Source organism: Gasterosteus aculeatus, chromosome 9, assembly GCF_964276395.1.
Source record: "Gasterosteus aculeatus chromosome 9, fGasAcu3.hap1.1, whole genome shotgun sequence".
Lineage (NCBI taxonomy): Eukaryota > Metazoa > Chordata > Actinopteri > Perciformes > Gasterosteidae > Gasterosteus > Gasterosteus aculeatus.
The window spans coordinates 5112522-5139550 of NC_135696.1; the positions used below are offsets into that span (position 1 = coordinate 5112522).

The window sequence follows — 27029 nt, forward strand, 5'->3', positions numbered from 1 at the left end:
GAAACTAGTGTGTGTGTGTGCGTGTGCGTGTGCGTGTGCGTGTGCGTGTGTGTGTGTGTGTGTGTGTGTCTGCACTACAGAAAGCCCCAGTGTTCATGTTTGACTCAAAGTTCTGACTTGGAGATGAATGAGCACTGGGAGGAAGAGATGGTTTAATTGACTACTGGAAGTCTCGGGTGCTTAGTGTGCTTAGTGTGCTTAGTGTGTGTGTGTGTGTGTGTGTGTGTGTGTGTGTGTGTGTGTGTGTGTGTGTGTGTGTGTGTGTGTGTGTGTGTGTGTGTTTCACAATGTTGACTTTATGAAACGGGAGAGAAATGTGACTCATTACTTCCCCTTTGTGTAAAGTCTAATGAGTGTGCCTCACTGAACAACTGAAGGGGCAGCGTGTCAACGTTCGGGTTGACAACTAACTATTGATTTTGTTCTTGATTGATTGATAAGATTATTATTTTGTAACCTCAGAAAACATTGTAAACATGAGTTCATGGTCTCAATCTCTGGTTGCAATTCTTCTTCAATACATTCTAATGTTCATTTAGTAAATTATAATCCGTTTGGACTAAAATAGACCATTTAGCTGAGTATGCTTTAGGGGGGGGGGCCACCTTGTGATTGACAGGTGACTACCTCTGTGTTGCCTGGGTTTTCTGTCTCAGTGTGTTTTCAGTTCATAAAAGGTTTTAAAGGCTTATTCGGTTGTATGTTCAGCTCCACCTTCTCACGTCACCTCTGGTTGCAAAACAACAACACAGAAATGGTCAAAAACCGAGCTAGCGACGCCCGAAATGCCAAACAATAATACCAAGATGGTGTCACATAGCTATGTCCGCTCCTTCTATGAGTCTGTGATTTGACTTGAAAATATTAGGAAATAGTTGAAATGTCAGCAATTAGCCAAACAAAAGTTCAAAAGTAAAAAATAGTTTAGATATGAATAACAACCAATCTGAGAAGAGGGAATGCTCAACGAATGTCTAGCATCGTGTAATTTGCTGGTCATGTCTGCTGTTTTTGTACACATTGGTGAGTCAGATCGACCATTTAAGGTTCTGTGAAGCCTCTTTTGCCCTCTTGCCCCCAGCCGGTGGGGTTTGAGGCTGAGGCCCGACGGTAACAACGCTGAATATCTGAGCAGAGCAATTCACTCTATCGGTGAATATCTCTGTGGTGGCAGCAGTCCAGGAGCTCCGGGTTTAGGATAATGGAAGAAAGAGAGAAAGAAATGAACAAACACAAGCACAGAGGCCGCTGTTCTCTCTCCGCTGCCCTTCTTTATCGTCCTGTCAGCAATCCCACCTCTATGTTCCCCCCTTCCTATTAGAGCGACCCTCTCCAGCTCACCCTGGAGGCCCTCTTCTGCTAAATTGCACTAAATCAAAGCTTCATCGGTGTGGATCAATGCGGTCGATGCCGGTCCGTGCGCCTGCTCATCCAATCGCTGTCGTCCGTGTTTACTTGTCTGTCCCTTTTAAACTATTCGAATGCTATGATGATTTAGTGCAGCACGGACCATCTTCACTTTTGTGTCCACTATTGATTTGAATTTCTGTAAAGTTTGAAAAAAAACCGACAGACAGCACGATCAGATCTGAAAGAGGAGTGAATCTCCTGTTGATAGAATGAGACGTTCAGGGTGCGAAACTCATCGTCGTCCACGTAGTTCTCCGCTGCGGCAGGAGGGCTGATTAGTGGCTTGTTCAGCACTAAACCCGTCTTGACCCCTCACCCTGGACTAACGGGTGGCGAGCAGAGGCGGATGTACTTTTAATGGTCCGACCCGATAAAGACTTGTGGCCTCCTGCGACTTCTAGATTGGCCGGGGACGTCCCGTTAATTAGCCTCTCACTGAGAAATGAGGTCATGTCGCTCTGTCTCTGCGTGAGAGCGTAAGTGGCAAAACGCTGTTTTCTGCCTCCGATATTAAAGAACAGATGCCGGACCGATAAAGGTAAAAGGAACACAATGAACTATGAAGAAAACGAATCGTTTCTACAACATTCGACACAGCACATCCAGCCTTCTGGCTTCATGAGACACTGACCGATCCTGCCTGTGTGTCTGTGAGGATTTTGCCTTGTGCGTTTGGATGGTTCCATGACTTAACTGGCCGTCGCGTCAGATGAAATAACATTGCAATGCCTCGTATGTGAGTATGAGCCACGTGTCTTCCCCCCCCGCCCAAAAAACTGCATCTCATTTTTCGCCGCTATCTCCCACGCGTTGCTCATCCACCGCAGGATGACAAATGCATTTCTCAACGGTTCCGAGCTTCACGACTCAGCGTGATTTCTAGTCGTCATCCATGTTGCATGAACTCCATCAACATCCATGCACTCCTGGAAAAAAAAAAACGCGTCTCGGCCAGATTATTCCTCCCTTGTGACACACGCCGAGGCGGGTGTGTTGTGTTGTGTTGGACAGATGCGCACTGCAACGGTGCTCGCCGTTAGTTTCAGATGTCTCCGGCCCTCATTTATTTATCCTCTTCATTTCCCGTCCCGCTCGCTCTTTCCTCCTCACGGCTTTCATCTCTATTGCAGATGCAATGGGTGTAAATAATTGATCTTTCCCTCAGAGCCCGGCCGCGCTAGAGCCTCTTTTGTACTCTGTCCTGCAAATCTGGGCTACCGACCTTTTCCCTCTGATGCTCCCGGTGTCCCGCCTGCGATTTCTCACAGACAGACTCCACTGGCTTCTTCAGCCAAGCAGCCGGCACCTGGAGGGGGAGAATCCACACACAAACCTACGGATGTAGTTGTTGTATCACCTTCTCATCTCGGGAAAAAGATGTTCTGGTTCTCGTCTGCCGTTGGCCTCACCTGGGAGGGTGGAGAGCGAAGCAGGGAAAAGATAGAATGTCTGTATCTTAACTAGGTCAGACCCTGCAGCAGCGGACCCACAGAGAGATCAGAAATCTAGTTTCCTATTTTATTGAAAGATATTTCAAAAGAGAGTGCAACAGCGCTGACGGTGGGCAGAATGATGCTTTTTCTGTGAGCTTCTGCTCTTTTCCTCTTTGTCTTTATAATAGGTGGACACAGGCGTGGATCCAAGCTGAACAGGGAAACTTCTTAATCCCTTTTTCGACCCATTAGAAGTCATCATCTTAAGATGTGGAATAGATTTAAGGATGGTGTTGAAATAACATATACCACCCTGCAGAACAAATACTCTGAAATATCATATAGATGTTGGTGTAATATACAAGGTGTGCTACCAAACACTGAATGGATTCAGATTAGTTCACTGGATGGGAAAACCCACCGATGAAACATCCATAACAGAGTTTATTAAAAACCTAAGCAAACAATTCATGGTGATAAAAGGCCAAAGAGTGAAAGGCTCGTCCTGCCAACTCAACACACCGTGTAGGCTCATGTGATGGCAAGTCCTCGAGTACAGAGTCCACCAGAGAGTCGTACTGTAAACACACACACACACACAGGTCCTACATCCTTTATCACTTCTTTACTCTTTTCACCAGAATGCAAAGTAGCTATCAGGAAATCGCTCAGTGGCGGCCTGAATGATGCTTTCGTTCCTCCTCGAGTGTTCACCTAAACAGAGGACAAATCAAAATAATAATTAAATTCAACCTCCACTCTGCATATTGCACCAGTGTAACATACGCCTTGTCTATTGTATAGTACAGGCAGAATCCCCTTTTCAGCCTGCAGTGGGAAGCTTGGCTCTGCAGCCATTACTGCATCCTGTATGAGACGAACTTCCTCTTGTCTGCTCCTCAAAACAAACACAACAGGTGTCCAACGTCCCCAAAGTGTGAGCTGGTTCAGGTTTTTCTGTAATATTGCGTTGGTGTTATCGGTGGTGACTCGGCTACGGACCCCGCGTTGCCTCTCTGTTAATTCACTTGTACAGGAATGCAGGTTTGTGTGAGGTTTTTTTGTTGGGGGAGGTGCGTTGTGGGATAGAGATGTAAACAAATATGAATACATTATTGGAATATGAGCAGATATCTCTAAACAGATATTCATATTTTTGCAGTAATGTTTGTAATTTACTGATCTAAGGTTTGGGACCTTATTTTTATTTTCCCTACTCAAAGACCAACTTCATTTACATCTAGATCTGCATTCACAAACTCATTGTTTTGAATTAAGCAATATTACCGGCATGTTTGTATGGTTATTTATTTTCTTTTAAATATACCCTCCTTTTATGAGATTCATTTAGTATTTCTCTTGGTCTCCTCCTTGTATGTAAACTGTTTCTAGTTTCTAGAGAAAGATACAATATGCAGACCAATTTTGACCTGGACGTTCCCTTTTATTTCCACTATTCATTCCTACCCAGGAAATTAAAAGTTCTGTCCTTTTATTTGTAGGATAGAATCAAATCCAAATCACCTTTTGTTATTTGACCAGGTGGATAAATCATTTTTACTTTTGTTATACATACATACACGTTTCTATCACACCTGTTGCTGTAAATCCAGCAAGATCTAAAGTTTATTTTTGTGGCCTTCAGCTTTGCGTTCGACCCCAAGCCCCAAGCATGGGATTGAAGATAGGCTGTTTAATGTTTGTACATCAGTAAATCTCCAGGTATGAGAGAGACAGATTTAATAGTGTGTAGAGTCAGTTCGGTTCCTCTCTGACTACATCTTGGCCTGCTCTCCTCCTCAGTGTTCAGTCACGCTGAGTCCTTGTTCTGTTTGAGATTTGAGCCGTGTGAGAGTGAAACTAGACGGAGTGGGACCTGTGACCTTTGCCCTGTCGCCCTCTCACCTTTTCATCACCCCCTAAACTCCCAATGTGAGGTTAAGAGCATTCCCACAGTGAAGGAATTCACTAAGTGGGAGGACCAACCTTAAAAGAAGGGTTAAAACTTGCAGAAAAAGGACTACTTGAATGTGTAACAAAGGACTTCGGCTGTATATTTCTGATACATTACAAGACGTCACGCTTACCACTTCTTATATGCAGTTATGGTATTCTGTTTATTGTTTATTTTTTGATGCATTTTGACAAATGCAAATCCTCAATAAAAATTCTTCAAACAAATTCTGGAGAAGGAGAAGACAGAAGCAAACACTTACCTACTTGCCTCCTTCTTTGACCTAAATAATGGACAATAACAGCATTCTTTCTTTTTCTGAACTGAACTATCTGCTCTGTCATTTACTGCCAGTTACCTTCTGTGTCTGTTGTTCGGTGTCTGACTCCCGTCTTCCCATCGTTCTTCAGGTCGGTGAGGAGGAGCGCCTTCCGGTCATCATGTGCACGCGGCCCGCTCCTGACCTTGTCCCTGAGTGCCAGCTGTTCCCGGGGGAGGTGGGGGGTCCTGAGGAGGAGGCGGCAGACGAGGGCAGGGAGAGGGAGTCGGACAGAGACAGTGCTGTGGAAAGCACCCAGGGTTCGGACACCTCCGACGGGCCGGTCAGACCTGAGGACAAGGAAGACGCACTGGGGCATCTCTTTTTTCCTGGGGAGAAGTAAGCTCTAAATCAGTCCACAGTTCAGGGACATGCATCTGTTTTATATTATATCCATCGCCCTGATTAACATCAGGCTCTCTAAAGTTCTCAGTCAGGCTGAATATTTAAATAAAACTCCTTCAGCTTCATATTTGTCTTCTCTCTGCTACTTTTTTCTTTTCCTGTTTAGCATATCAAGCTATGAGGGAAAGTATTCCCTCAAACAACTAAGGATAACATCGCCCCCTTCTCTTTCCTCAGGTGTGGTCAGACCAGTGTCTCGGTGACCTCTGACCTGTCCTCGGCGTCGCTGAACGAGGAGCAGTTCGAGGACTACGGCCAAGGGGAGGAGCCGGACTACGCTGCAAGCAGCCCGTGCCCGGACGACGAGACTCGAGCGAACGGCTGCTCCGACCTCGGCTCGTCCGTTCCCTCCAGGTAAGAGTGTAAAAGTGGTCAACTGTCACGTATTGCCTCCACTGGAAAAGACCCAAACGCAGATTTGTTAGTCACCATGTATTTTATTCGTGAAAAGGGGGCACCGGACTAGGAGGTGACGGGGTGTTGACGGCGGTCCCGGATTCCAGAGGTGGGGGAAAAACAGTGAGCGGGATTCCCGGGGAGGTGCGTGGGCCATGCGGCCCGTTCAGGTGCCTGGGTGAAAAGAGGAAGACAGGACACTGGTTAGTTTTAGAACAGCGGCCTCTGACTTCTTGCTGTTTCTTCGACCTGAGTTGTCGGTCTGACTCACAAACAAGACTAACAATCCGGCGGGGAAGAGGCTTCGGGGCCGCTCGTAAATACCTCCCCTGATTGGAAGGCAGCAACAGGTGGGTGATTGTGGATGAGACGCAGCTGGGCCCTGCTCTCACCTCCGTGCTGACGTCCGGCCCCCTCGAGTGCTGGTTGGTGCCAACACACCGACGCCTCCTGAGGGTGGCGACCTGACAGTACCCCCTCTCCGACGGGTGTCTCCAGACACCCCACCAGGCCTGTCTGGCCGACGGCGATGGTAGTCCCTCACCATGACGGCGTCCAGGATCTGGCGGCGGGGAATCCAGCACCGCTCCTCTGGACCAAAACCCTCCCAATCCACTAGGTATTGGGTTCCCCGGCCCCGGCGTCTGGAGTCCAGAATCCTACGCACTGTGTAAGCCGGAGCACCGTCAATGATCCGTGGTGGGGGGGGTCGCGGGGGAGGGGGCTGAGGAGGACCGGTTTAAGACGGGACACGTGGAAAGTGGGGTGAACACGAAGGGACCTAGGTAACTTCAATCGGACCGCAACCGGGTTGATGACCCCTTCAATTACGAACGGGCCAATGAATCTCTGAGACAGTTTTCTAGACTCCGTCCTCAGTGGAAGGTCTTTAGTGGACAGCCAGACCTTGTCACCTACTTTGTAGGTCGGGGCGGCCGTCCGGTGGCGGTTGGCATGCCGTTGGTAATGCTCAGAGGAGCGGAGCAAGGCCGCGCGGACTCGATGCCAGGTCCGGTGACAGCGACGGATGTGACTGTGTACGGAGGGCACGGCGATGTCTCTCTCCTGGGATGGGAAAAGGGGAGGTTGATAGCCGTACAAACATTGAAAAGGGGACATACCTGTTGCGGAAGAGGGCAAGGTGTCGTGCGCATATTCTGCCCAGTAGATTTGGGAGGCCCAGGACCCGGGATTAGCAGACACTAGACATCGAAGAGATATCTCCAGTTTCTGGTTAGCTCTCTCTGCCTGACCATTGGTCTGTGGATGGTATCCCGAGCACAGACTGACTGTGGCCCCAATGGCCCTACAGAAGGCTCTCCAGACAGCCGAGGAAAATTGGGGCCCCCGGTCCGAGACCAGGTCACAAGGCAACCCATGTATGCGAAACACCTCCTTGACAAGGATAGAGGCCGTCTCCTTTGCTGACGGGAGCTTGGGGAGTGGAACGAAATGGGCATACTTGCTGAAACGATCAACCACGGTGAGTACAACTGTGTTACCTTCTGACGGGGGTAGTCCGGTCACGAAGTCCAGTGCCAAATGAGACCATGGGCGTCGTGGTATGGGCAGGGGGCGTAAAAATCCGACGCTAGGTCTATTAGATACCTTATTTTGTGCGCACACTTGGCAAGCTGCGACGTATCCCTTTGTGTCGTCAGCCATGGTTGGCCACCAGAACCGTCTCCTTAGAAATGCCATGGTCCGAGCCACTCCGGGATGGCACGTCAGCCTTGAGCCATGAGCCCACTGCAGGACATTAGTTCTCACATTATCTGGCACAAATAGCCGGCCCGGAGGCCCATTACCTGGCCCCGGGTTGACTCTGAGGGCAGAGGTTACCTCGTCTTCTATTCTCCACAGGGCTGCCCCGACCAAGCAGTGTTTGGGGACGATGGTGTCCGGCTCTCGCCCCTCCTCCTCTCTGGAAAACACTCTAGATAGGGCGTCTGGTTTGGTGTTACGTGATCCAGGTCTGTAAGTCAGGGAGAAGGAAAAACGTCCAAAAAACAGGGCCCACCTGGCTTGACGTGAGTTGAGGCGTTTCGCTGACCGGATGTACTCGAGATTCCTGTGATCTGTCCAAACCACAAACGGTAGTTCCGCACCCTCCAACCAATGACGCCATTCCTCTAGGGCGACCTTGACGGCCAGTAGCTCACGGTTGCCCACATCGTAATTGCGCTCGGCCGGGGACAACCGACGCGACAAGTAAGCACAGGGGTGGAGCTTACCGTCCGTCGCGGTGCGTTGGGATAACACCGCTCCCAGTCCCACGTCAGAGGCATCCACCTCGACAACAAACTGCCGGCACGGATCAGGTTGGGCAAGGATGGGAGCAGACGTGAACCGCCTCTTGAGTTCCCCAAACGCCCCCTCTGCTTCTGGGGTCCACACGTAGGGTTTGCTACAGGAGGTAAGTGCAGTAAGGGGAGCGGCGACACCACTGTAATCCCGAATAAACCGTCGGTAAAAGTTAGCAAACCCTAAGAACCTCTGAAGTTGCTTTCTCGTGTCGGGCCTAGGCCATCCAAGTACTGCCTCCACCTTAGCTGGATCCATCCTCACCTGTCCCTCAGAAATGACGTAGCCCAGGAATGAAACAGTGTCGGCATGAAATTCACATTTCTCCGCTTTGGCATATAATTTGTTCTCCAGGAGACGTTGTAGCACCAGGCGGACATGTTGAATGTGTTCGGTGGGGTCTCTAGAAAATATGAGGATGTCATCAAGATACACAAATACGAAACGTCCCAACATGTCTCTGAGCACGTCGTTAACCAGCCCCTGAAATACCGCTGGGGCATTAGTCAATCCAAACGGCATGACTTGATATTCAAAATGCCCCAACGGTGTGTTAAATCCTGTCAACCACTCGTCTCCCTTACGAATTCTCACCAAGTGGTACGCATTACGCAAGTCTAACTTAGTGAAGATTGTGGACCCTTGAAGTGCATCAAAGGCCTCGTTCATGAGTGGTAACGGATACTTATTCTTGATGGTTATCTCGTTTAAACCGCGATAGTCAATACATGGCCGGAGGGAACCGTCCTTCTTGGTGACAAAAAAAAAACCTGCTCCCAATGGAGACGAAGAGGGACGGATGAGCTCGGCGGCGAGCGACTCCTTAATGTATTTCTCCATGGCTACCCGTTCCGGTTTAGAGATGCTGTACAGACGACTACTGGGGAACGTGGAACCAGACTTTAATTCAATCGCGCAGTCGTACGGGCGGTGAGGTGGAAGTGATGAGGCCCGATTCTTACTGAAAACCTCCCCCAGGTCATGGTAGTCAGTGGGGACGAGGGATAAGTCAGCCGCGCATTGGGTGGATCCCTGGCTGTTCTCTAGTCTCGGACTTGCAGACCGCAGGCAATGAGCATGACAAAACTTACTCCAGTTGGTTATCCTAGCCTCTGGCCAGTCGATTACCGGATTGTGTTTAACCAACCACGTAAGTCCTAGAACGATCGGAATCTTAGGGGAGGAAATAATTAACAGGCTGATCTCTTCCTGGTGGTTACCTGAAATAAATAGCTTAACGGGCTCGGTTCGGCTGGTGATCCTGGCCAGCAGCCTGCCGTCAAGAGTAGCAGCCTCAACAGCCCCCTCCAGAGGAGTGGTGTTGAGGCCCAGTTGTCTCACCACATCAGCATCAATAAAACTGTCGTCTGCCCCAGAATCGATTAAAACTTGAAATCGAAAAGACTGACCTCTTGTTGAGAGCGTGGCGTGCAGTGGTGCTCTGGGCCGGGGGTTGGGAGATATGGGTACTTGGCTCGCTAGTATTCTCTCCACATCTAGCGAGCCCTCCTGTTTGATGAGCGGCGAGGACAGGAGGAACGGTAGTGTCCTTGTAGCCCGCAGAAAAGACAGCTGTTGTTGTCAAACCGGCGCCGCCGCTCCTCTTCGTCAAGGTGATATCGGCCTAGTTGCATGGGCTCATGCTCGGGCCTCTCTTCATTGTTGGTCCCCGCTGGTGATCTGGCGTTGTACCTGGGAGGTCCCCCTCCAACAGAATATGAGGTTGCTACCCTTCGGGGGAGGGGTGACTCGCTGCGCCTCCTTTCTCTCTGTCGCTCCCGGCATCGGTTATCTACCCGAATCGCCAATTGAACCAGATCCTCTAAAGTCTCTGGTTCAGGGTATGAAACCAATTCGTCCTTGATCTGGCTACTTAATCCGTTATAAAAAACAGATTCTAAGGCCTCATCGTTCCATCCGCTTTCAACGGCTAGCGTCCGGAACTCAATGGCGTAGTCTGCGACGCCTCGGGTACCTTGCCGCAGCGCGTGTAGTCTCTTGGATGCGTCTCTACCACGCACTGGGTGGTCAAATAATTTACGCATCTCTGAGGTGAACATTGGGTAGGTACTTGCCACATTACTCTGTGTCTCCCATACCGCTGAGGCCCACTCTAAGGCTTTTCCACGTAGCAGTCCAATCACAAAAGCAATCTTTGACCCGTCCGTGGCGAATGAAGTTGGTTGTTGGTCGAAGACCAACCCACATTGTAGTAGGAAGGCTCGACAGCTGCCGAGGTCGCCATCGTACCTCTCCGGGGTAGGAACCTGTGGCTCCCGATGGTAGGGAGGGACTGGCACTGGCGGTGTTTGAGCAGGATCTGGAGCCGGAGCCGGAGGACCAACCGGGGCGCTGAGTCGGTGTTGTATCCCGGCGACACTGGTTGAGAGCTCCTGTAGTCCCTTCATGATCTCCTGAAGTGCTAGGCTGTGTTGATCTAGCAGGGCTCCTTGATTGGTGACGGCCCCGCGGACAGATTGTAGATCTGCTGGGTCCATGTCTTTGGCCGGATTGTTCTGTCACGTATTGCATCCACTGGAAAAGACCCAAATGCAGATTTGTTAGTCACCATGTATTTTATTCGTGAAAAGGGGGCACCGGACTAGGAGGTGACGGGGTGTTGACGGCGGTCCCGGATTCCAGAGGTGGGGGAAAAACAGTGAGCGGGATTCCCGGGGAGGTGCGTGGGCCATGCGGCCCGTTCAGGTGCCTGGGTGAAAAGAGGAAGACAGGACACTGGTTAGTTTTAGAACAGCGGCCTCTGACTTCTTGCTGTTTCTTCGACCTGAGTTGTCGGTCTGACTCACAAACAAGACTAACAATCCGGCGGGGAAGAGGCTTCGGGGCCGCTCCTAAATACCTCCCCTGATTGGAAGGCAGCAACAGGTGGGTGATTGTGGATGAGACGCAGCTGGGCCCTGCTCTCACCTCCGTGCTGACGTCCGGCCCCCTCGAGTGCTGGTTGGTGCCAACACACCGACGCCTCCTGAGGGTGGCGACCTGACAGTCAACTTTGTGTCTATTTATGGTTTCATAACGGTCAAATATTTTAATATTCAAACACTCACGTTAAGCCTCCATAACATCCTGTAAAGAAACAGAATCAGATGTGTTTGTCGGTTATTTTGCAACAGTAAATAGAATTTGGGTAATTAAATTCATCCCTTTAAAGGATTATGTAACTAAGTGGATGTTGACGCATAGTCGCCTCTGTTCTTCTGCAGTTTCAGTATAAAAGCACAGTCCTGATGTTTTGGGCATGAGGGTGAAAGAACAAGGCGAGGTGGTCACTGCACACCTTCAATTTGCATATTATTAATATAATTATTATCCAGCATTTTTCTCATTTCTTCATAGACCATTAACAAATGTTTGGCGGTCCAGCAGTGCAGGTAGAAAGGTTCTCACAGGTTAGATTCTGATGAAGACAATGATCATTTCCTGAAGCTCTAACTCTGTTACATATTATGGACTTGAGGCTCCACTCGGCCGATCCATCAGCGGACTTGTATTATTATAAGAGGCTTGAAGTGTAGCCGAGGCGTTCTTGCCCTGAAGGCCACGTTAATATTCAACAGGCCCGTGTTTAATGGGATTAAGTCTCCAGGCTGATAGAGTGGCAATGCGTCTCTTTCCTCGCATACCAAGCAGACAAAACTCCCTAAGTGGAGTTTTAAATTCAAAATGAGGCCCTCGGATTTACAGGAGGTGAAAGAGGTTTGAACGAGTACAGCACAAAGTGGGTCAAAAGGCTCACTCACTGCCTCTGGAACCAGTGACTCAAACTTTTAGAGATGGAAAACTGTGTGTTTACTTTCAGGACGTTATTGGAACAATACAAAAACAGGGAGTGTGTCGTTTTTTCATTGCAAGTTAAATTTCCGGATTCAAATATTAATTCCAAACAAAGTCTTGTATGTCATTTGTCAGAAGAAAATCTTCCTCCATCTTTGAAATCATCTCTCCCTGTTTCACTTTTCATTCATATTGTCGTCATTTGTATAGCGGATAGAGAGATGGCGTCTTGTCCGTGTGTCGTGCAGCTAAAGATGTGTGTGTGTCTGTGTGTGTTCACAGTGCGGGGCAGACTCCTCGTAAGGTGCGTCAGCATTACAGCGGTGAACTGATGGACGTCTACTGCTCTCAGTGTAGCAAAAAGGTCAACCTGCTGAACGACCTGGAGGTTCGCCTGAAAAACCTCAAGACTAACAGGTAGGAGACACGCACGCACACACCCGCACGCACACAACCCAAACTCACACAAGATCTACACACATCAAAATCCTGTTGGTTGCAACAGCTGCAATAAGAAGTTGGACGGATAAAAATACCTACTTAATTAACATTTGTCATCCCAGCGGTTTTGAACACGTCCACTGTGTATTAAAATACAATAATATAATAATGACCACTGTAACCTGTGTCAGCTATTATGTCAGTTGTATTATGTCGGTCACTCCTGGGCTCATCTCACAGAGCGTTGTAACAGGGAATCTATTATTGGAAACATAATCCATTAATACAGACCGCTGGATACCAGCAAACACAGCAGTGCACACACAGACAACACATGGTTGCAGAGTAATGTTTTTCAATATAGTTTTGTTCCTTTGACTCGCTGCTCACTGTGCAGTATTTCTCCCCAGAGAGACAGCTCTATCATCCAACACGTCTCCGTTAATTAGACCTTCCCCATAAATAACCAGGTAGCGCTGGCCATAGGGCAAGAGTGTGAGTGGGAAGAGCCAGAGGTAAGGGAGAGTGAAAAGTGGAAGGAAGTGGATTTTGTTGAAATAGGAAGGTGGGGGGAATTGATCTTGATGAGTGTGAAACTGAGGAAAAGGCACAATAAAGCTCAGTCCAAAGAATGGTAGTTTTTAGGCTTTGAAGGTTTCAGAAGGGACAGAGGAAGGGGCTCCTGCCACGGAGCAGCATACTCTGTTACTAAGTTCATTCAAGTTACTCAGTTTCATGAATATTTATCAAACTATTTTAAATGTGTCATGGATTGTTGGATTTGAATGAAAATTGCGATCAAATGTCAATAACACTAAAAATATAATTGTACGTACAACAAAAGAAACATTTGAATCACTCAAAGGCGCTTTAAACGAGATTGGTGGGTGTTGTCATTGCCTCTCCGAACTCCACAACTGCTGAGCCAGCGATTTGCGACTATCAGCACAAACTAAGGCAACAGTGCTGACAGAGCCAACAGTTTCGCGGTTGGGGGCCGTAGGCTGGGGGGGGGCCACGCTTCCATGACAACGGCGTCAGTTGGTGTTTGTATGCCTAAATGTTTTTGATGGGGACTTTTTAGGGATTAGCCAATGAGCATGCAGGAACATTTATTGCCAAAATATGTAAATATGGACAGAACCTATTGTTGAACTTACATATTGTACGTTATGTAGCCACACATGAGTGCATTTTGGGAAGATTGAAGTTGTGTAAAGACACTGGAAGCAGTGTTGCCCTTTCCTGTGTATGTTATTTAATAACTTAAAGAAGGCCTTCGGTGGAGTGATACATCACTCAGGATTGTTCACTCTGAACTTGGCATGTCGAATGCTGCAGGAAGATCAGCCTGTCGGACAGACTTGTCTGATATTTATCGGTAAAGCTCCTTATGACATGAGAGGCCCATTTTTGTTAATCCAACGCAAACACAGACCCGTCTTACTGAACGGCTCTTGGCGCGAGTGTTGCCGAGCTGACAGAGATCTCCGCCCACTGAACGGGAGCGATATTGTGTTATCATTGACACAACCTTCAGTGTTTCTTTCTCTCTTCCCTGCACGTCTGTCACGCTGAATAGCCCCAAATCGTTACGGTAATCAGCATTTAGATGCACTGCCACGTTGGGCCGGCTGAGTCTAAACGTATCGCTGCCACTTCTAGGTAATAAAAAGTGTTTGTCATTTTATTTTTCCTCATGCAGCCCCAACAGGAAAATCACCAGCACTGCCTTTGGAAGGTAAGCCACTCACCTGTGTGTGTGTGTGTGTGTGTGTGTGTGTGGAAGGTCACCCACTACCTTGCAGTATAAAGCCACGTGTTTGCTGTATTTATTGACATAGTCACACTAACACCACCTCGGATGTCAGATCATTGTGCTCCAACAGCTGCTTGATTGGTGACCGGTTTGCTCACAAGGAGGAAAAGAAATACACGACATGTGGGTGGAACACATCTGATCATTGTCGTTGTTTTGTTCCGGCGTTGATTAAAAACAAAAAGACTGGACATAAGCCGTCTCAGTGTTAGCCATGTGTCCCTCCCCTCCGTCTTCTCCTGAGTGAAGTGTTTTGCGTCCAGCCTGCTGTCCTACTTCCTCCCGCAGTAACTGAATCACAGCGACAGAGTGAAAACGGCCTGTCAGACCTGATCTATGTGTTCAATATAAGGTTAGGCTGCTTCTCGCTACTCTCTGTCTGGTTTGATTACTCTCTCCACTTTATTGCGCTCTTTATCTGTTCTTCTGTGCCGGCTCCTTCCTGTTTTCCTCTTCAAGCCTCGGCAGGTTTTTTTTTTGGTACGGATGTCCGTTCTCGTGAATGCAGTATCTGAGAAACGCTTAGAAGGAATGTTCTTCCGTTTCTGCCCAAATGTCCACCGAGGTTCAAGGAATTTGCTTAACAGAATGTGGTTGTCAAAGGTTACTGAGTTCATAAAACACTTGTCTCTCCAGCTCTCGAGTGTCAAAGTATGAACATTTTGGACAGACGTGGATGTAAACCACAGCTGGGCTGGTTGGTAAAGACATGAGGAATCGATTCTGTCTTTTCCATTTTTCTCCTCTGCATATCGCTAATCTGAGTAATGGATCAGAAACTTGCTGCTCTCTCAGCTGTAGTCATCTACCAATGTGTGTGTGTGTGTTTGAATTCTATTTGCGGCGGCTTTACTTTCTGGCAGCATCCTCATAGTCTTTTACCTTCAATGTAATCTCCCACTGCGGAGCAGAGAACTCGTCCTTTGTCTCTTTCTAACACACACATATACGTATGTACAGTATATATATATGTGTGTGTGTGTGTGTGTGCTGGTGCGCAGCTGGATCAGTTCGGGGCGTTCAGGCTCTTTAAGTGCGGGTCCTTGTGTGTTTGCGCAGGCAGCTGCTTCACAACAGCAACTTGAGCAGCAGTAACGGCAGCACTGAGGACCTTTTCCGAGACAGCATCGACTCCTGTGACATCGACATCCATGAGAAGGTACGATGGCGCTTGGTGTCCTTGTGTGTGCGTGTGTGTGCACAGTTTTGTTGGCCCATATGTCGATGTGTATTTGAGCTTTCCTGTGAAGCATTCAGCATTCTTTACGCTGTGGCTTGAGAATCACGGAGTAAAGAGTCGTTCGGGATACTAATTCATCAGATGAGCCCGGTCAGGACGTCTCCTACGTCACTTAATGGAATGGGGTTATCATTTTAAAGCCCTTAAAACCTCAGGAGTTACACAATGCCTCTTCGTCAGGAAAGTGTGTTCTCGTTTTTTTAACGACAATGTGAGATTTTTTCTTTGTCGAGAGACATTCGCTAACTCCTCATCAAAGATCTCACTGAATCCTCTAATGTAATTAAGAAATCAATTGTGTTCACGGAGTTCAGGATTCAGCCTCCTCTGATTCTGTCAGGTGACTTCTCTGGAGAAGAAGGTAGCCGAACTGGAGAAGGAAATCCTGATGAACGTAGATGTCAAGTCCAGGCTGAAGCAGGAGAACACGCAGATCGTCCACAGGTAGAGTCTGTCAACCGGGCGTCCTCAAAAGAGGTGCGCCTCGGCTCCGGTTGTGATACCACCTCCCAACTAATTTTCGGCGGTGTGTATGTTTTCGTCGCTGCAGGGTTCATGAGCTTGAGGAGCAGCTGAAAGACCAGGAGACGCGAGCGGAACAAAGTCTGCAGGAGGGGCTGAGACGACACCGAGAGTCCTACGGCAAGATGGAGAGAGACAAGAGCACGCAGATAGAGCTGCTGACCAGCCGGTAAGAGGCCCGTCCCCCGCGTGGTGTCACAGAGATGCAGAGAGACAGTGGAGACGAGAGTTCATTCTACACCGACATGCTTCCCTGTTCTGAGAGAAAGCGCAGTGCAAACTGACGTCAAGGTATGTCGTGTTTTCAGGGTGAAGCAGGTGGAGGAGGAGAACAGCGAGATGAGTCTGAGCTTGAGTCGGCTCAAATCACAGACAGAGAAACTGGATGAGGTGAGCAGCGTTTACGTGTGGCTTTACTTTGTACGTGGCTCTTAATCTTGTCCGTCCTTTGTTCAATCTGTCTTTTCACACATTGGAGCTCCAGAAGGAAATGAAGGTAGAAAGAAGTGAGATGTAGTTTGATGTTATCCTGTTCGACTGTTATGCTGCAATTTGAAGTTTAGCCTTAGGATCACACCATTCCTTTAATTTGGGAATGCAATAACTTAAACTGTAAAACATCTTGGATATTTGATCCACTGCCATCACAGTCATAGATGGCGATGCCATGGCAAATTTTTATTTCACCTTGTTCCTTGGCTCTAGCATGTCCCTTAATTCTGCTTCACTATATGAAACAACAGACTATTCATTTTCCTAATTCACAATTCTCATGAATTAGCGCTGGTCATCACGCCGTTCTGACGTGGCACAGCTCTACAAACCCACAGGGGAGAACGAAGTGAAAGAGAAAGAACACAAACCTCGTTCCCAGACAAGACTGAATCGGCGGTCGGCACTTGCGAGCATGCTTATGCAAACCTCTGGCTGGGGCATCTGCTGTTGTTGAGGAGGGGGGACCATCTTTGAATGATGTAAAATCTCATTAACTCTATATTCTATATAGCCTTTAACTCTATTATCAAATATGAAAGGCCTGTGTTCCTTAACAAAGAGGTACAAGTGTCTTAGTGGGTTTGGGCCGTTGTAATGATTGCATACTGCAGGAACTCCTGTCTCAGAAGAGCGTCTATGTTTGACGAAACAAACTGTCCTTCGTCAGGAGAAGCAGAGGATGACCGACAAGCTGGAGGACACCAGTCTGCGCCTGAGGGACGAGATGGACCTCTACAAGAAAATGATGGACAAACTGAGGCAGAACAGGCAGCAGTTCCAAAAAGAAAAGGAGGCCATGCAGGAGGTGGGAGGGGATATTTAATGCAATCAGACGCACGGAGTGGGTTGTTGGCTCCGCGGCCTCACACGCCTACAGAGCTGCAGCAGCACACTGTATCGGCGTTACGTAACATCCTCCGTCCGTCCTGTCTCTGTGCGCAGCTCATCGAGGACCTGCGTCGAGAGCTGGAGCATTTGCAGCTCTTCAAGCTGGAGGCAGAGAGGACCGGCCGCACGCGCAGCTCTTCCTCCGGGCTGGCGGACTTCAACAGCAGGACCAGGGAGGTGGAGCTGGAGCACGAGGTCAAGAGGCTCAAGCAGGTACCGACCCAAGGCCGGCTTTGTTAGTGCAGGGGCAGCGTGGTGCGCGCTTAAAGCTGCAGAGATGATCGTCTCACATTGATTTCGGAGAATATGTTGCTGTGCAGAGATGCAACGTCTGAAAAGCTGTTGTCTGACCCCTCGTTTTTATTCATTCCAACCAGCAAACACCTGTTTTCCAATCCTTCCAATCCAAACTTTGTCTCAATTCTGACTCATTTCTTATTAAGTAGGTTCACTTTTAATTGTGTCCACTGTACTTGCACAGTGATTCTAATGGGCTTTTGGCAAAATTCCTGCAGAACTCTGTAGTTATAGTTTCAATTTAGCGCATGAATTATTGTTACTCTTGCGGCTGCTAAGTGCATCCAATCAAAGCAGGGTGATGTATTACATATATTATCACACATTGCCAGTGGGGTTAAGGGATGCTGACGCTCACAGTCAATCGCATTGGCCCCTCACGTTCCCTTAAAAGCCTTAAAATGTGTTGCACCTCATCCCAACATGACACCAGCTGCAGAGTAAATGTGTTTAGTAATGAGTCACTTTCTTTCACTTTTTTCTTCTTTTTTTTCTTTCCGTATTCTGCTGATATTTCCCCCGAGTTACTTGCCTGTCAGACCCAAGTGTCATGTAACTGTTTTAAGTCTGGTAATGAGGACGGACCTGGTGCAAAGTAAACATTAGAGTGCTTCTCAGACCTCTATAATAGTAGGAAAAAGTGCCTGTACTCGACCCATTTTTATGACTAAAAAAAAGGAAAATAGACATCAAACCTTTGGGCCCCTCTGTAAGTGGTCATTTAGAAGTGCTAGTTTGTGCAGCGTGTGTGTGTGTGTGTGTGTTATCCTAAGATAATAAACTCCACGTCCCGCCTGTGGCCGGATGGCGAACCATACTACTCCCTCTCAATAAATCAGCTTCCTATTCTGATCTAATCTGAGATTCACTCCCCTCTGCCTTTCATGGGGATTAGCTCACTATCTTGTCCTTTCCTGAACACTCCTGTAAAGTGTCTCTATGTGTGTGTGTGTGTGTGTGTGTGTGTGTGTGTGTGTCCAGCGATTTGTGTCCCAGGACTTTCTCCCCCACGACCTCCAGCACCTGGTGTTGTCTGGGGCTCGGCTCCGTCCTGGTCTGATGGTAAAATCGCTCCCTCGACCTCCCCATTAACCACTAATCACACCGGAGTAGAGTGATCGTGCCCGGGCTGAACCGGGGTCAGTGCTGCAATTCCCTCGCTAAATTACTCAGGGAGGAACGAGGGGAAAAGCACACTGACTTCCTATCAGCCCTCAAAGGCAACCTAATCACGGAGCTTCCATAACACGGCAGTGGAAAAAGTCAGGGTAGCGGTTTGTTCTGTAACACGCATAACCCATGTCATGTCCCTATAGATGATGCCAAAATAGACCGCTGCTGGATGAGGCTCCTGAATTGCAGCGCTTTGACCCGCGGCTTGATTGAGGCTTGAGTAGAGGCCGTTTAAAAAAAAAAAAAAAAAAATCTAAAAAAGCGGCATCGCTGCTGACGAAGCTCGTGTGGTCCGTCCGGGTGCTCGTCTCATCCTCTGCCTGCGTGCTTGTTTCAGGAGAACCAGAAGCTGAGGGAGCAGAACGACGAGCTCAACGGTCAGATCCTCAGCCTCAGTCTGTACGAAGCCAAGACGCTGTTCGCCACGCAAACCAAGGCCCAGTCCCTCGCCGCTGAGATAGAGACCGCCTCCAGAGATCAGGTGAAACCAGACGTGCATGTTGGATGGATTTATTCTCAATAATGTCACAGGTGTTACTATTAGTAGGTTACTTACAAATCACTGGGTTCTGCATATTACTACAGTATTTCTGATTTGATGGTACTCTGCATATTGAGGAGTTCTTTTCTTAAACTTGAATAACTGAACACAATGAAACGTGTGTTTTGTGCAAATGAAATACACAAATGAAATGCACGGTGTATGTTTAAGCGTTGAGAGTGGCGTAGAACTAAAAGACCCTTGTGAGTGCTTGTTGGGGAACTGAGGTGACAATGTGGGAAACGAACGTGTCTCTCTCCACAGTTAATGGAGGCCCTGAAGGAGCAGGAGGAAATCAACATACGCCTGCGACAGTACATGGACAAAATCATCCTGTCCATCCTGGACCACAACCCTTCCATCCTGGAGATCAAGGGCGAATAGGAGTGACTCCACTGGAATGAGAACCGTTCCAGGTCTCGTTTGGGGCGGGGGATGGGGGTGGGGTGTCATTCCAGTCGTTTGAACAGAACCTGCGTCAGAAGCCTGTAGAGGAGAGCAGAGGAAAACAGAGCCCGTCCGACCGGCTGGAGCGCCTAGATGAACCTGCGGCGCCACCTGCTGTTGGTGGCGGGAAGAGAGCCCGTAGAAATGGGACCGCTGCACTGAACTGAAGGGAGCTTCATTTGTGTTTTTGCTCCCTGACTGCAGGTCAGAGTCTTCTACACCTGCTCTGTTTCTACCCGCCGTCTATTATCTAAGCTGTAGTTACTGTCAACGACAAAGTGGAATATCCTGCACTAAAGACGCTGAAATGCACTGGACACATGCACCCTGCCATAGCCACTGGAACAACGTGACACACATGTTTGCTGGTGCAATGATCACTCTAACCATCCACAAGAGCACCGTTTCATATGATGATTTAAAAAAATGGAGTGAACCCAGTCCCGGTCTGTGAACTGCTCATCTTTTCCTCCCTGTCACGTGGGCGTTCTGTAAGTTTAAAGAGAGGATAGAGGAAAGAGGGAACGGTGGTCAGAGAGAGAAAACAATAAGGCCCCCTGAGCCTGCAACAGAGCACAGTGTGTCGGGGGGGCGTGCAAGCGAAGGAGCGTTTAAGTAAAGTCGTCGATGGTTAATTGAAGGTGATTTCGTCTCAGTTGTTTCGTGAGAACATGTCTTCCAGTGAGCTTGCAGTGTCAATCAGCCCTTGGCCGGTCCGGATCAAACGAGCGTCACTTTCAGGAGCGGAAGCTGCGACCGAGCGTGCGTCTTTAAACTGTCACTTCCATGACTGCTAAGTTGCCAGCGATGCATCGGTTTGGGGTAAAAATAAATAGAGTATATCGTTGCTAGCGATACACCCCATTGATGTTGCGTAGAAATGTAAGGAGATGAATGTACAGGGTGTGGGGACCGGGTCACCAAATCAACTCTCTACGCTCAGTGAAATCAACTCAGATATATTGTACGTGAGCAGCACAGGAGACTCACTTTTTGGTACAAAGAAAGAGATAAAAATGGAATTGGTAATCTCATTCAGTGTTTCCCCGACGGGGATTGGGAGGGAGAGTTGGAGAACCGTGCATTTTTTTTTAATAATCCCAGACTTTTGTAGGGGGGGCGGGGCCTACTCTAATATAATTGTAGAGGAAACACTGTCATTGAAGCCTACAGGTTGCAAGTTTTTTTTTCTGGAAACTCTTGATACTGTAAATATAACGAATGTACAACTGGATATTTCACTCTTCCCATAAGGCCCTAAATAGCCTTTTGACCTTGAGTCGCTGTAATTGTTGTCGGTGTAACACTCACGTTGGTACTGTAACAGAGGGCATTGTTTAGGGGAGGGGAAACAATTACAATCTGCTGTATTATGTAGTTATTTCAAAACAAAGTTTTGCTTCCTTGCACAAAAGAAAAAACAAGGTTGTTTCCTTTTGCATGGCTCACCTTTTCTTCTGTCTGTGCCTTCTTTGAGGACATTTTTCGAGACGACATCGCTTTAGATTCACATAGTTTCTTCCGACGGTTCTATGTCTACGTCTGACATGTCCTTGACTTGTAAATGTTGTAATTATATAGTGATACTTTGTATTCATGTGCCACTCACCGCTCTTTTTTCAGATTGATACACTATAAACTATTTTCTACAGTTTCATTGAGAAGGTAACTGGCGTGTTGCTTTTGGCTTTCTTTTTAGAAAAGCAGTACGCAGGCCTGGTTAGCATTTTGGGAATATTTTGTCAACGTAATGATTTTTTATGATGTCGGGGACGTCATATTTCAGTTTACAGTTCTTTGGTAGCCCCTAGTAAGTTCACTGCTTTTCAATCTGCTTAGAAACGGCTGTAAACTGTCTTCCTAACGTAAAGATAATGGTGAGCATTATGAGCAGTAGTAACGTATTTGCCAATAACTGCTGATTTGTGTCTTGGGTTGCTTCACAAATCTTTTTACTTTGCAGCTACTTGTACCATTCTAGATTTTGCAAAAAAGGATAAACTTCACACAAATCCATTTCATGCAGCTCTCACATTTGGAATTATCAGGGCTATCTAATGCGATGTATTCATTATAAACAGCAATAAAATGAATTTTCCAGTGAGGCTGGCTCATGAGATTTCTTATTTCTAGAAATAAAAAAATTATCACTTGTAGTGATTGTGTTGTACATACAAAACATTTCAGCTGACATTAAGGTAACCCTTTCTTATCCAGGTATATCTCTGATCTCATAATTCACAATCACTGTTTATTGAAGGTTGGTCGCATCAGAGAGAGATTTAAACAATTTAAGCAATGGGACAACACGACTGGAAATGAAGTTCCCCCTTTTGCCGCAAGAGGTCACTGTTTGACCATTAACGTGCCGGGATGAGCGCGCACTGCTAAACAAACACACACACCAGATAACCGCAGGGGGGCGGATTTCATGCACGAACCAGGTACAAGTCCCTCTTTAAGAATTCAAAAAATCCTCTACAAACACACACTTGGTTCTCTAGAGCCACCTGTCGGCGGGACTTTGACTTGTGCCTCGTCCTTCGTCCCGCTCGCACACCGCGGAGGCGCGCAGGTAAGAACGTTAACGAAACGTTAGGTTCTAATGCTGGACTCCAATCACGGGATTGGGTAATTAATGATTGAAAACTCAATTATGAGATTTACTTAGCCGTAATGTGTTAGCTGCCCCCCCCCCCCGCTTAGGACGTGTATGACGATGGCTGTCAATCACAAGTCTAACTTAACGTTAGCTAACCGGGGATGTTAGCGTGCTAGCTTTAGCTAGCAGCCGCTACGTAGCCGAAGTAACGATAGTTAACGTTACATTAACTTAAATTACTTATTAAAGTAAACGCTAATGTTTCTGTCTTCTTCCGTGGCGGTTTGGAGAGTTGTTGTGACAGGAGCTGCTGTTCGTACAGAAACAGTTCAAAATATGTTGTGGAAATCTAATTAACGTCTTAGAGTAGCTTTAGCCTCGAAGTTAACAGTTAACTTAACTTTGAGTTAAATGCAGCAAGGCCCGCTAACGTAACGTTAAAGTTATATTTAAGTTAATCAAACCGTACAGTTGTCAAGGAATCGTGAAAGCAAATCAAGCACAGTGAAAAGAGAAAGTAGAGGGGGAAAAAAACACTTAACGTTAATTTATGTTTCATTCAGTACACCCTCTAGCTGAGGTTACTTAAGATTAAGGTTAGGCTTCACAGTAACATCAACTTTACACCTCGTAATTCACACCAACATAAAAGTACATACTTGTTTACCAGGCCTACGTTTTAAAATTAAAAGTAGCCAATATGTTAAAATTAAAAACAGTGGCTCTATTTAATTCAACAAGATAATTACAACATTAATTCTCCCTCTTCTCTCTGTTGACAATTGCTCTTGAAAGGTATCCAAAACATATTTGCCATAACTAAAGTGCAAATTAGAATATATTCAAATATTTGCAAAGAAATAGCACACATGTTCATTTTTCAACATGTACTAGGGTGAAAATATTTTTTCTAGGGGTTAGGGTTCATCCCCAAATTCTAATATTTTTAAAGAATATCTAAAATAGTTGCTCTATATTAATTTTTAATATATTTAAGGATTTTTGGTCATGATCATTTTTTTCATCCTTCGCGCTTCGTTAACCTCTTCCAGGTGTCGTGATGCCTCAGAACGTTATGAACCGTGACGGTGGACGAGGAGGAACTCGCCACAGCACCTGTAGAGCCTCCGGTCGGGGCCCGGGTCTGGTTCGTGGAGGCGCTGCTCTCAATGGCGTGCTGGCCGCTCCTCCCCAGAGCACGGCTCGGTTCACCCAGGGGAACGGCGCCCAGCCACCGCGTGTGGTTGAGGGTGACGTTAACCATTGGTACAAGAGCAAGAAGGCAGCGCCCCCGAGGACACTGAAGAAACGGGGAGGCCCCGCCTCCCCTGTCACTCATGCCTCAGCGGCTGGCAGGGTCTGTAGTGCGGGCAGCCTCGCTGGTGTGTCGGGGAAGGGGGCTGCCAGTCTAGACGCCGCCGCCTCGCCTGTTGACTGTCAACAAATGGCGCCACGAGTCATCCTGTCCAAGAACCAGAGAAGAAGGTACCTGCCTTTTTGAATAAATCTGTGTTTGAAAAAGCTCAGGTAGCCGATCACACCTGTCCGTGAGATCTCTCCTGTATGACATTAGATGTTAGGCTGGTGGAGACTGTTGGTTTGGTTAAAATGGAGACGCAACTGTTCTGACGGACAGGTGAGGTAAAAATATGAAAAATTAAACTCATTTTTCCTCCTGCCTGTGGTGCTTTTTATAAATCTAAATAGTTTAGGTGTGAATTGCCTAGTTTAGGAGATTAGGTCCGAAGTGATGTCAGCCTTCTCTCTGCTAACATGGGACCAGAGGTGTCAAGTAATGAAGTACAAATACTTCGTTACTGTACTTAAGTAGAAATTTTGGGTATCTATACTTTACTGGAGTATTTATTTTTCAGACAACTTTTTACTTCTACTCCTTACATTTTCATGCAAATATCTGTACTTTCTACTCCTTACATTTTAAAAACAGCCTTGTTACTTCCGGCTTGTCGTAGTTCAAAAACACAAACACAAAAAACTAGATAAATGGCGCTATGCGGACAGTGAATTTGATTGTGGTTGGATGAGAAGTATAAACACTTAGCATCCAGACACCCGATTGGTTTTTTCCGCGATACGCCGGCAGATCGGAGCGACACCGGGTGGGAAAAGTGGCCTTTGGAAAGTTGGTATTTAGCGAAATGGACCCTCCTCCTCTTCCTCCTCCTCTTCATCAATGAGAACAACGTGTGTGTCCGTCCTCTGACTCGTGACACTGGAAAATGGGTTGTGGTTTTATCTGTTTAAGTCAGATACACGTGTTGTTTTGTTGTCTCTGAATGTCGCCATGTTTCCATCATCCCAACGGCAGGTCACGTGATCTGCAGGCACCTTCTGATCACATTGTAACGGACTGACATGTTGTGTAAGCGAGGTTACGCATTTAAGAGTTTGTCCTTAATGGAATTTCTTACATTACTTTTACTTTTATACTTTAAGTAGTTTTGAAACCAGTACTTTTATACTTTTACTTAAGTAAAAAGCTTGAGTTGGTACTTCTACAGGAGTCTTTTTAAACCCTAGTATCTGTACTTCTACTTGAGTAATAAATATGAATACTTTTGACACCTCTGCATGGGACGAGGAGTTGAGTTTTTTAAGTGTGCTGTTTTGCTGCTCTCAGCGCCACACACCAAGCGCCATTTTATTTGAGAGAACGCAGACATCTCCACGGCCGTTGGCTCCGTAACCCGGCAAGCCACACCAGAATAATCTAGACCGACTAAATAGTTAAGAGGTTTAGAATAATAATTAAACAGGTAAGGGAGAACATTTGTATTCATGATTTTGGGGGGAACTTCCTTTTTTTTTTTTTTAAGGGTTCTGAAATTTGACTTCTAAATAGCTTTATATTTCAATACTTGTAATACACACAGACAGCACCAGATTATCGAGAATTATATGACAAAATATGGCCATTTTCACTTCGTTAAAAAGAAAAAAATCAATCTGACAACTTTTTCTTTTTTAGAAACCGGAAAGCCTGTCCAGAGAACCATACACTCTCAGGAATACCACCCCCACCACCACCGGAGGAGGAGGAGGAGGAGGACTGGGAAAAGGAGAGCCAAGAGGTCACGCTGATTGACTGGGAAAATAACTGTTTTGGCATCAATCCCTACGGTAAAAATATACATGTTACTATACAAATTGTGTGTTTTTTGTGTGTGGTCCCCCACTTTTTCCTTTCTTATGTGTATAAGTATGTAATATAAATATAATTTAAATGTGTGTATTCTGTTTGTTTTGAAAAGGCAAAAATAAAGAGACTAAAGCATAACTTCCAACACCAAATGTTCTAAATATATTTTGGGTAAAATTTCTTCTCCCTGCAGTCGACTCAGCGGCCCAAGTGAAAGGTCCCATCAGTGATCTCTGCTGATATTCTGACTTCCAATTCCAGAAGAACTAACCTTGTATTTCTATTGCGGCGCTCTAATAATAGCGTTGCCTGAGCAACACACCTGTGCATGTTTCAGCTTCCGAGACGCTGCGTTATTGTGCACTTTGCACTGAGAGAGGACGCCCTCCCTGTTTTTGAATTTGTACATGTTCTGGTATTCTCTGCCCTCCTCCAGGTCCACAGGATGTGATCCATTTTTCCTTGCGGTATTCACCCTTCCAGCGAAGGCACGAAGTCGTCCCACTATTGATGGCTGGTTACAGCCCGGAGGTGCACCACCCGCAGCCCGTCCGTTGGAGGCACTACGGCACCCCCACCGAGCAAGGGCAGTTTGCAGACGCTGACCACTAGGCCAGGCGTGTGCGGCTGTGTGACCGGGTCGGTAGAAAAAGTTCTGGAGTTTTCTTATTGGTTAGAATCACTGCAACAGCTTCAGTCCAATAATAATAATAATAATAATAATAATAATTGCGTTCAGTTGTTTTATTTATTTTTTGTTTTATATCTATTTTATATTTAGGTTAAATGGTAAGCTATTCATTTTTTTATCTTAAGGAATGATTTTAGATGATCTGCTATACTTTGCTGTTGTACCGCATACATTTACGGTTCTTTCCACGTCTTCATAACTTTGGCTAGAATTCCAGGAAACTGAAGGAATACCCTTTTATTGTCATGTTTACCCTTTGTTTTAAAATGCCTCTAGTAGGAACAATGTTGTCATAGTTCATTATCAATGTTTGTTCATCAGATTTGTGAGTAGATGAAGAAACGATTTTGATTTGGGGTCACCCAACTCGACCACGAAATTTGGTTTGGATGCTGTATCAACAAGTTGTGATCTGACCTTTCACAGTTGCAATAAATCCAATTTTCTTCACTAAATCCTGCTGCTTTTCACTTGATGGGACATTTCTGAAGAGATGGCGGCTTTTGGCCACTAGATGGGAGAGCTGTCGTGAGATTAAGCTTTTCTGTTATTTCATACACCTTCGGGGAGTTCATCAGGTTCATTCCCAAGGACTTGGACCCCCCTCCGTTCCCCCACCTCCTGTCTCGCTCCATTCACAATGCAGATAAAGACGGCGTTGAAGGCAACTGTTGCCGTGTTGATAAATGTCATCTAA

General features: G+C 46.8%; 2 protein-coding genes across 5 annotated transcripts in view; both read left to right on the top strand.

Moving 5' to 3' along the window:
- Window positions 1-21983, top strand: part of rab11fip4b (RAB11 family interacting protein 4 (class II) b) — a 42503-nt gene extending 20520 nt beyond the window's left edge. For 2 of the 4 annotated variants that reach the window (XM_078080245.1, XM_040186687.2), the window contains exons 2-14: window positions 5208-5455; window positions 5699-5875; window positions 12299-12433; window positions 14163-14198; window positions 15336-15435; window positions 15857-15960; window positions 16067-16207; window positions 16347-16428; window positions 17201-17338; window positions 17476-17634; window positions 18700-18780; window positions 19229-19372; window positions 19697-21983. In XM_078080245.1, coding sequence (XP_077936371.1) covers window positions 5238-5455; window positions 5699-5875; window positions 12299-12433; window positions 14163-14198; window positions 15336-15435; window positions 15857-15960; window positions 16067-16207; window positions 16347-16428; window positions 17201-17338; window positions 17476-17634; window positions 18700-18780; window positions 19229-19372; window positions 19697-19816 — 1635 coding nt within the window. In that variant the 5' untranslated portion in view covers window positions 5208-5237 and the 3' untranslated portion in view covers window positions 19817-21983. The remainder of the gene's footprint in view (window positions 1-5207; window positions 5456-5698; window positions 5876-12298; window positions 12434-14162; window positions 14199-15335; window positions 15436-15856; window positions 15961-16066; window positions 16208-16346; window positions 16429-17200; window positions 17339-17475; window positions 17635-18699; window positions 18781-19228; window positions 19373-19696) is intronic. The other 2 variants (XM_078080246.1, XM_040186688.2) reach the window with 1 other exon arrangement.
- Window positions 21984-22219: 236 nt separating this feature from the next.
- Window positions 22220-26787, top strand: LOC120824568 (uncharacterized). The gene is made up of 4 exons (XM_040185443.2): window positions 22220-22454; window positions 23534-23966; window positions 25471-25622; window positions 26078-26787. The coding sequence occupies exons 2-4, from the start codon at window positions 23542-23544 to the stop codon at window positions 26251-26253; spliced, it is 753 nt and encodes a 250-aa protein (XP_040041377.2). The 5' UTR covers window positions 22220-22454; window positions 23534-23541; the 3' UTR covers window positions 26254-26787.
- Window positions 26788-27029: the final 242 nt, after the last annotated feature.

What these genes read in the sequence shown, in the direction of transcription:
- LOC120824568 (XM_040185443.2), top strand. Translation starts at nt 23,542, where the DNA reads ATGCCTCAGAACGTTATGAACCGTGACGGTGGACGAGGAGGAACTCGC. An exon ending in TCCAAGAACCAGAGAAGAAG is followed by an intron (nt 23,967 to 25,470) that starts GTACCTGCCTTT and finishes TTTCTTTTTTAG; the next exon opens with AAACCGGAAAGCCTGTCCAG. An exon ending in TTTTGGCATCAATCCCTACG is followed by an intron (nt 25,623 to 26,077) that starts GTAAAAATATAC and finishes GCCCTCCTCCAG; the next exon opens with GTCCACAGGATGTGATCCAT.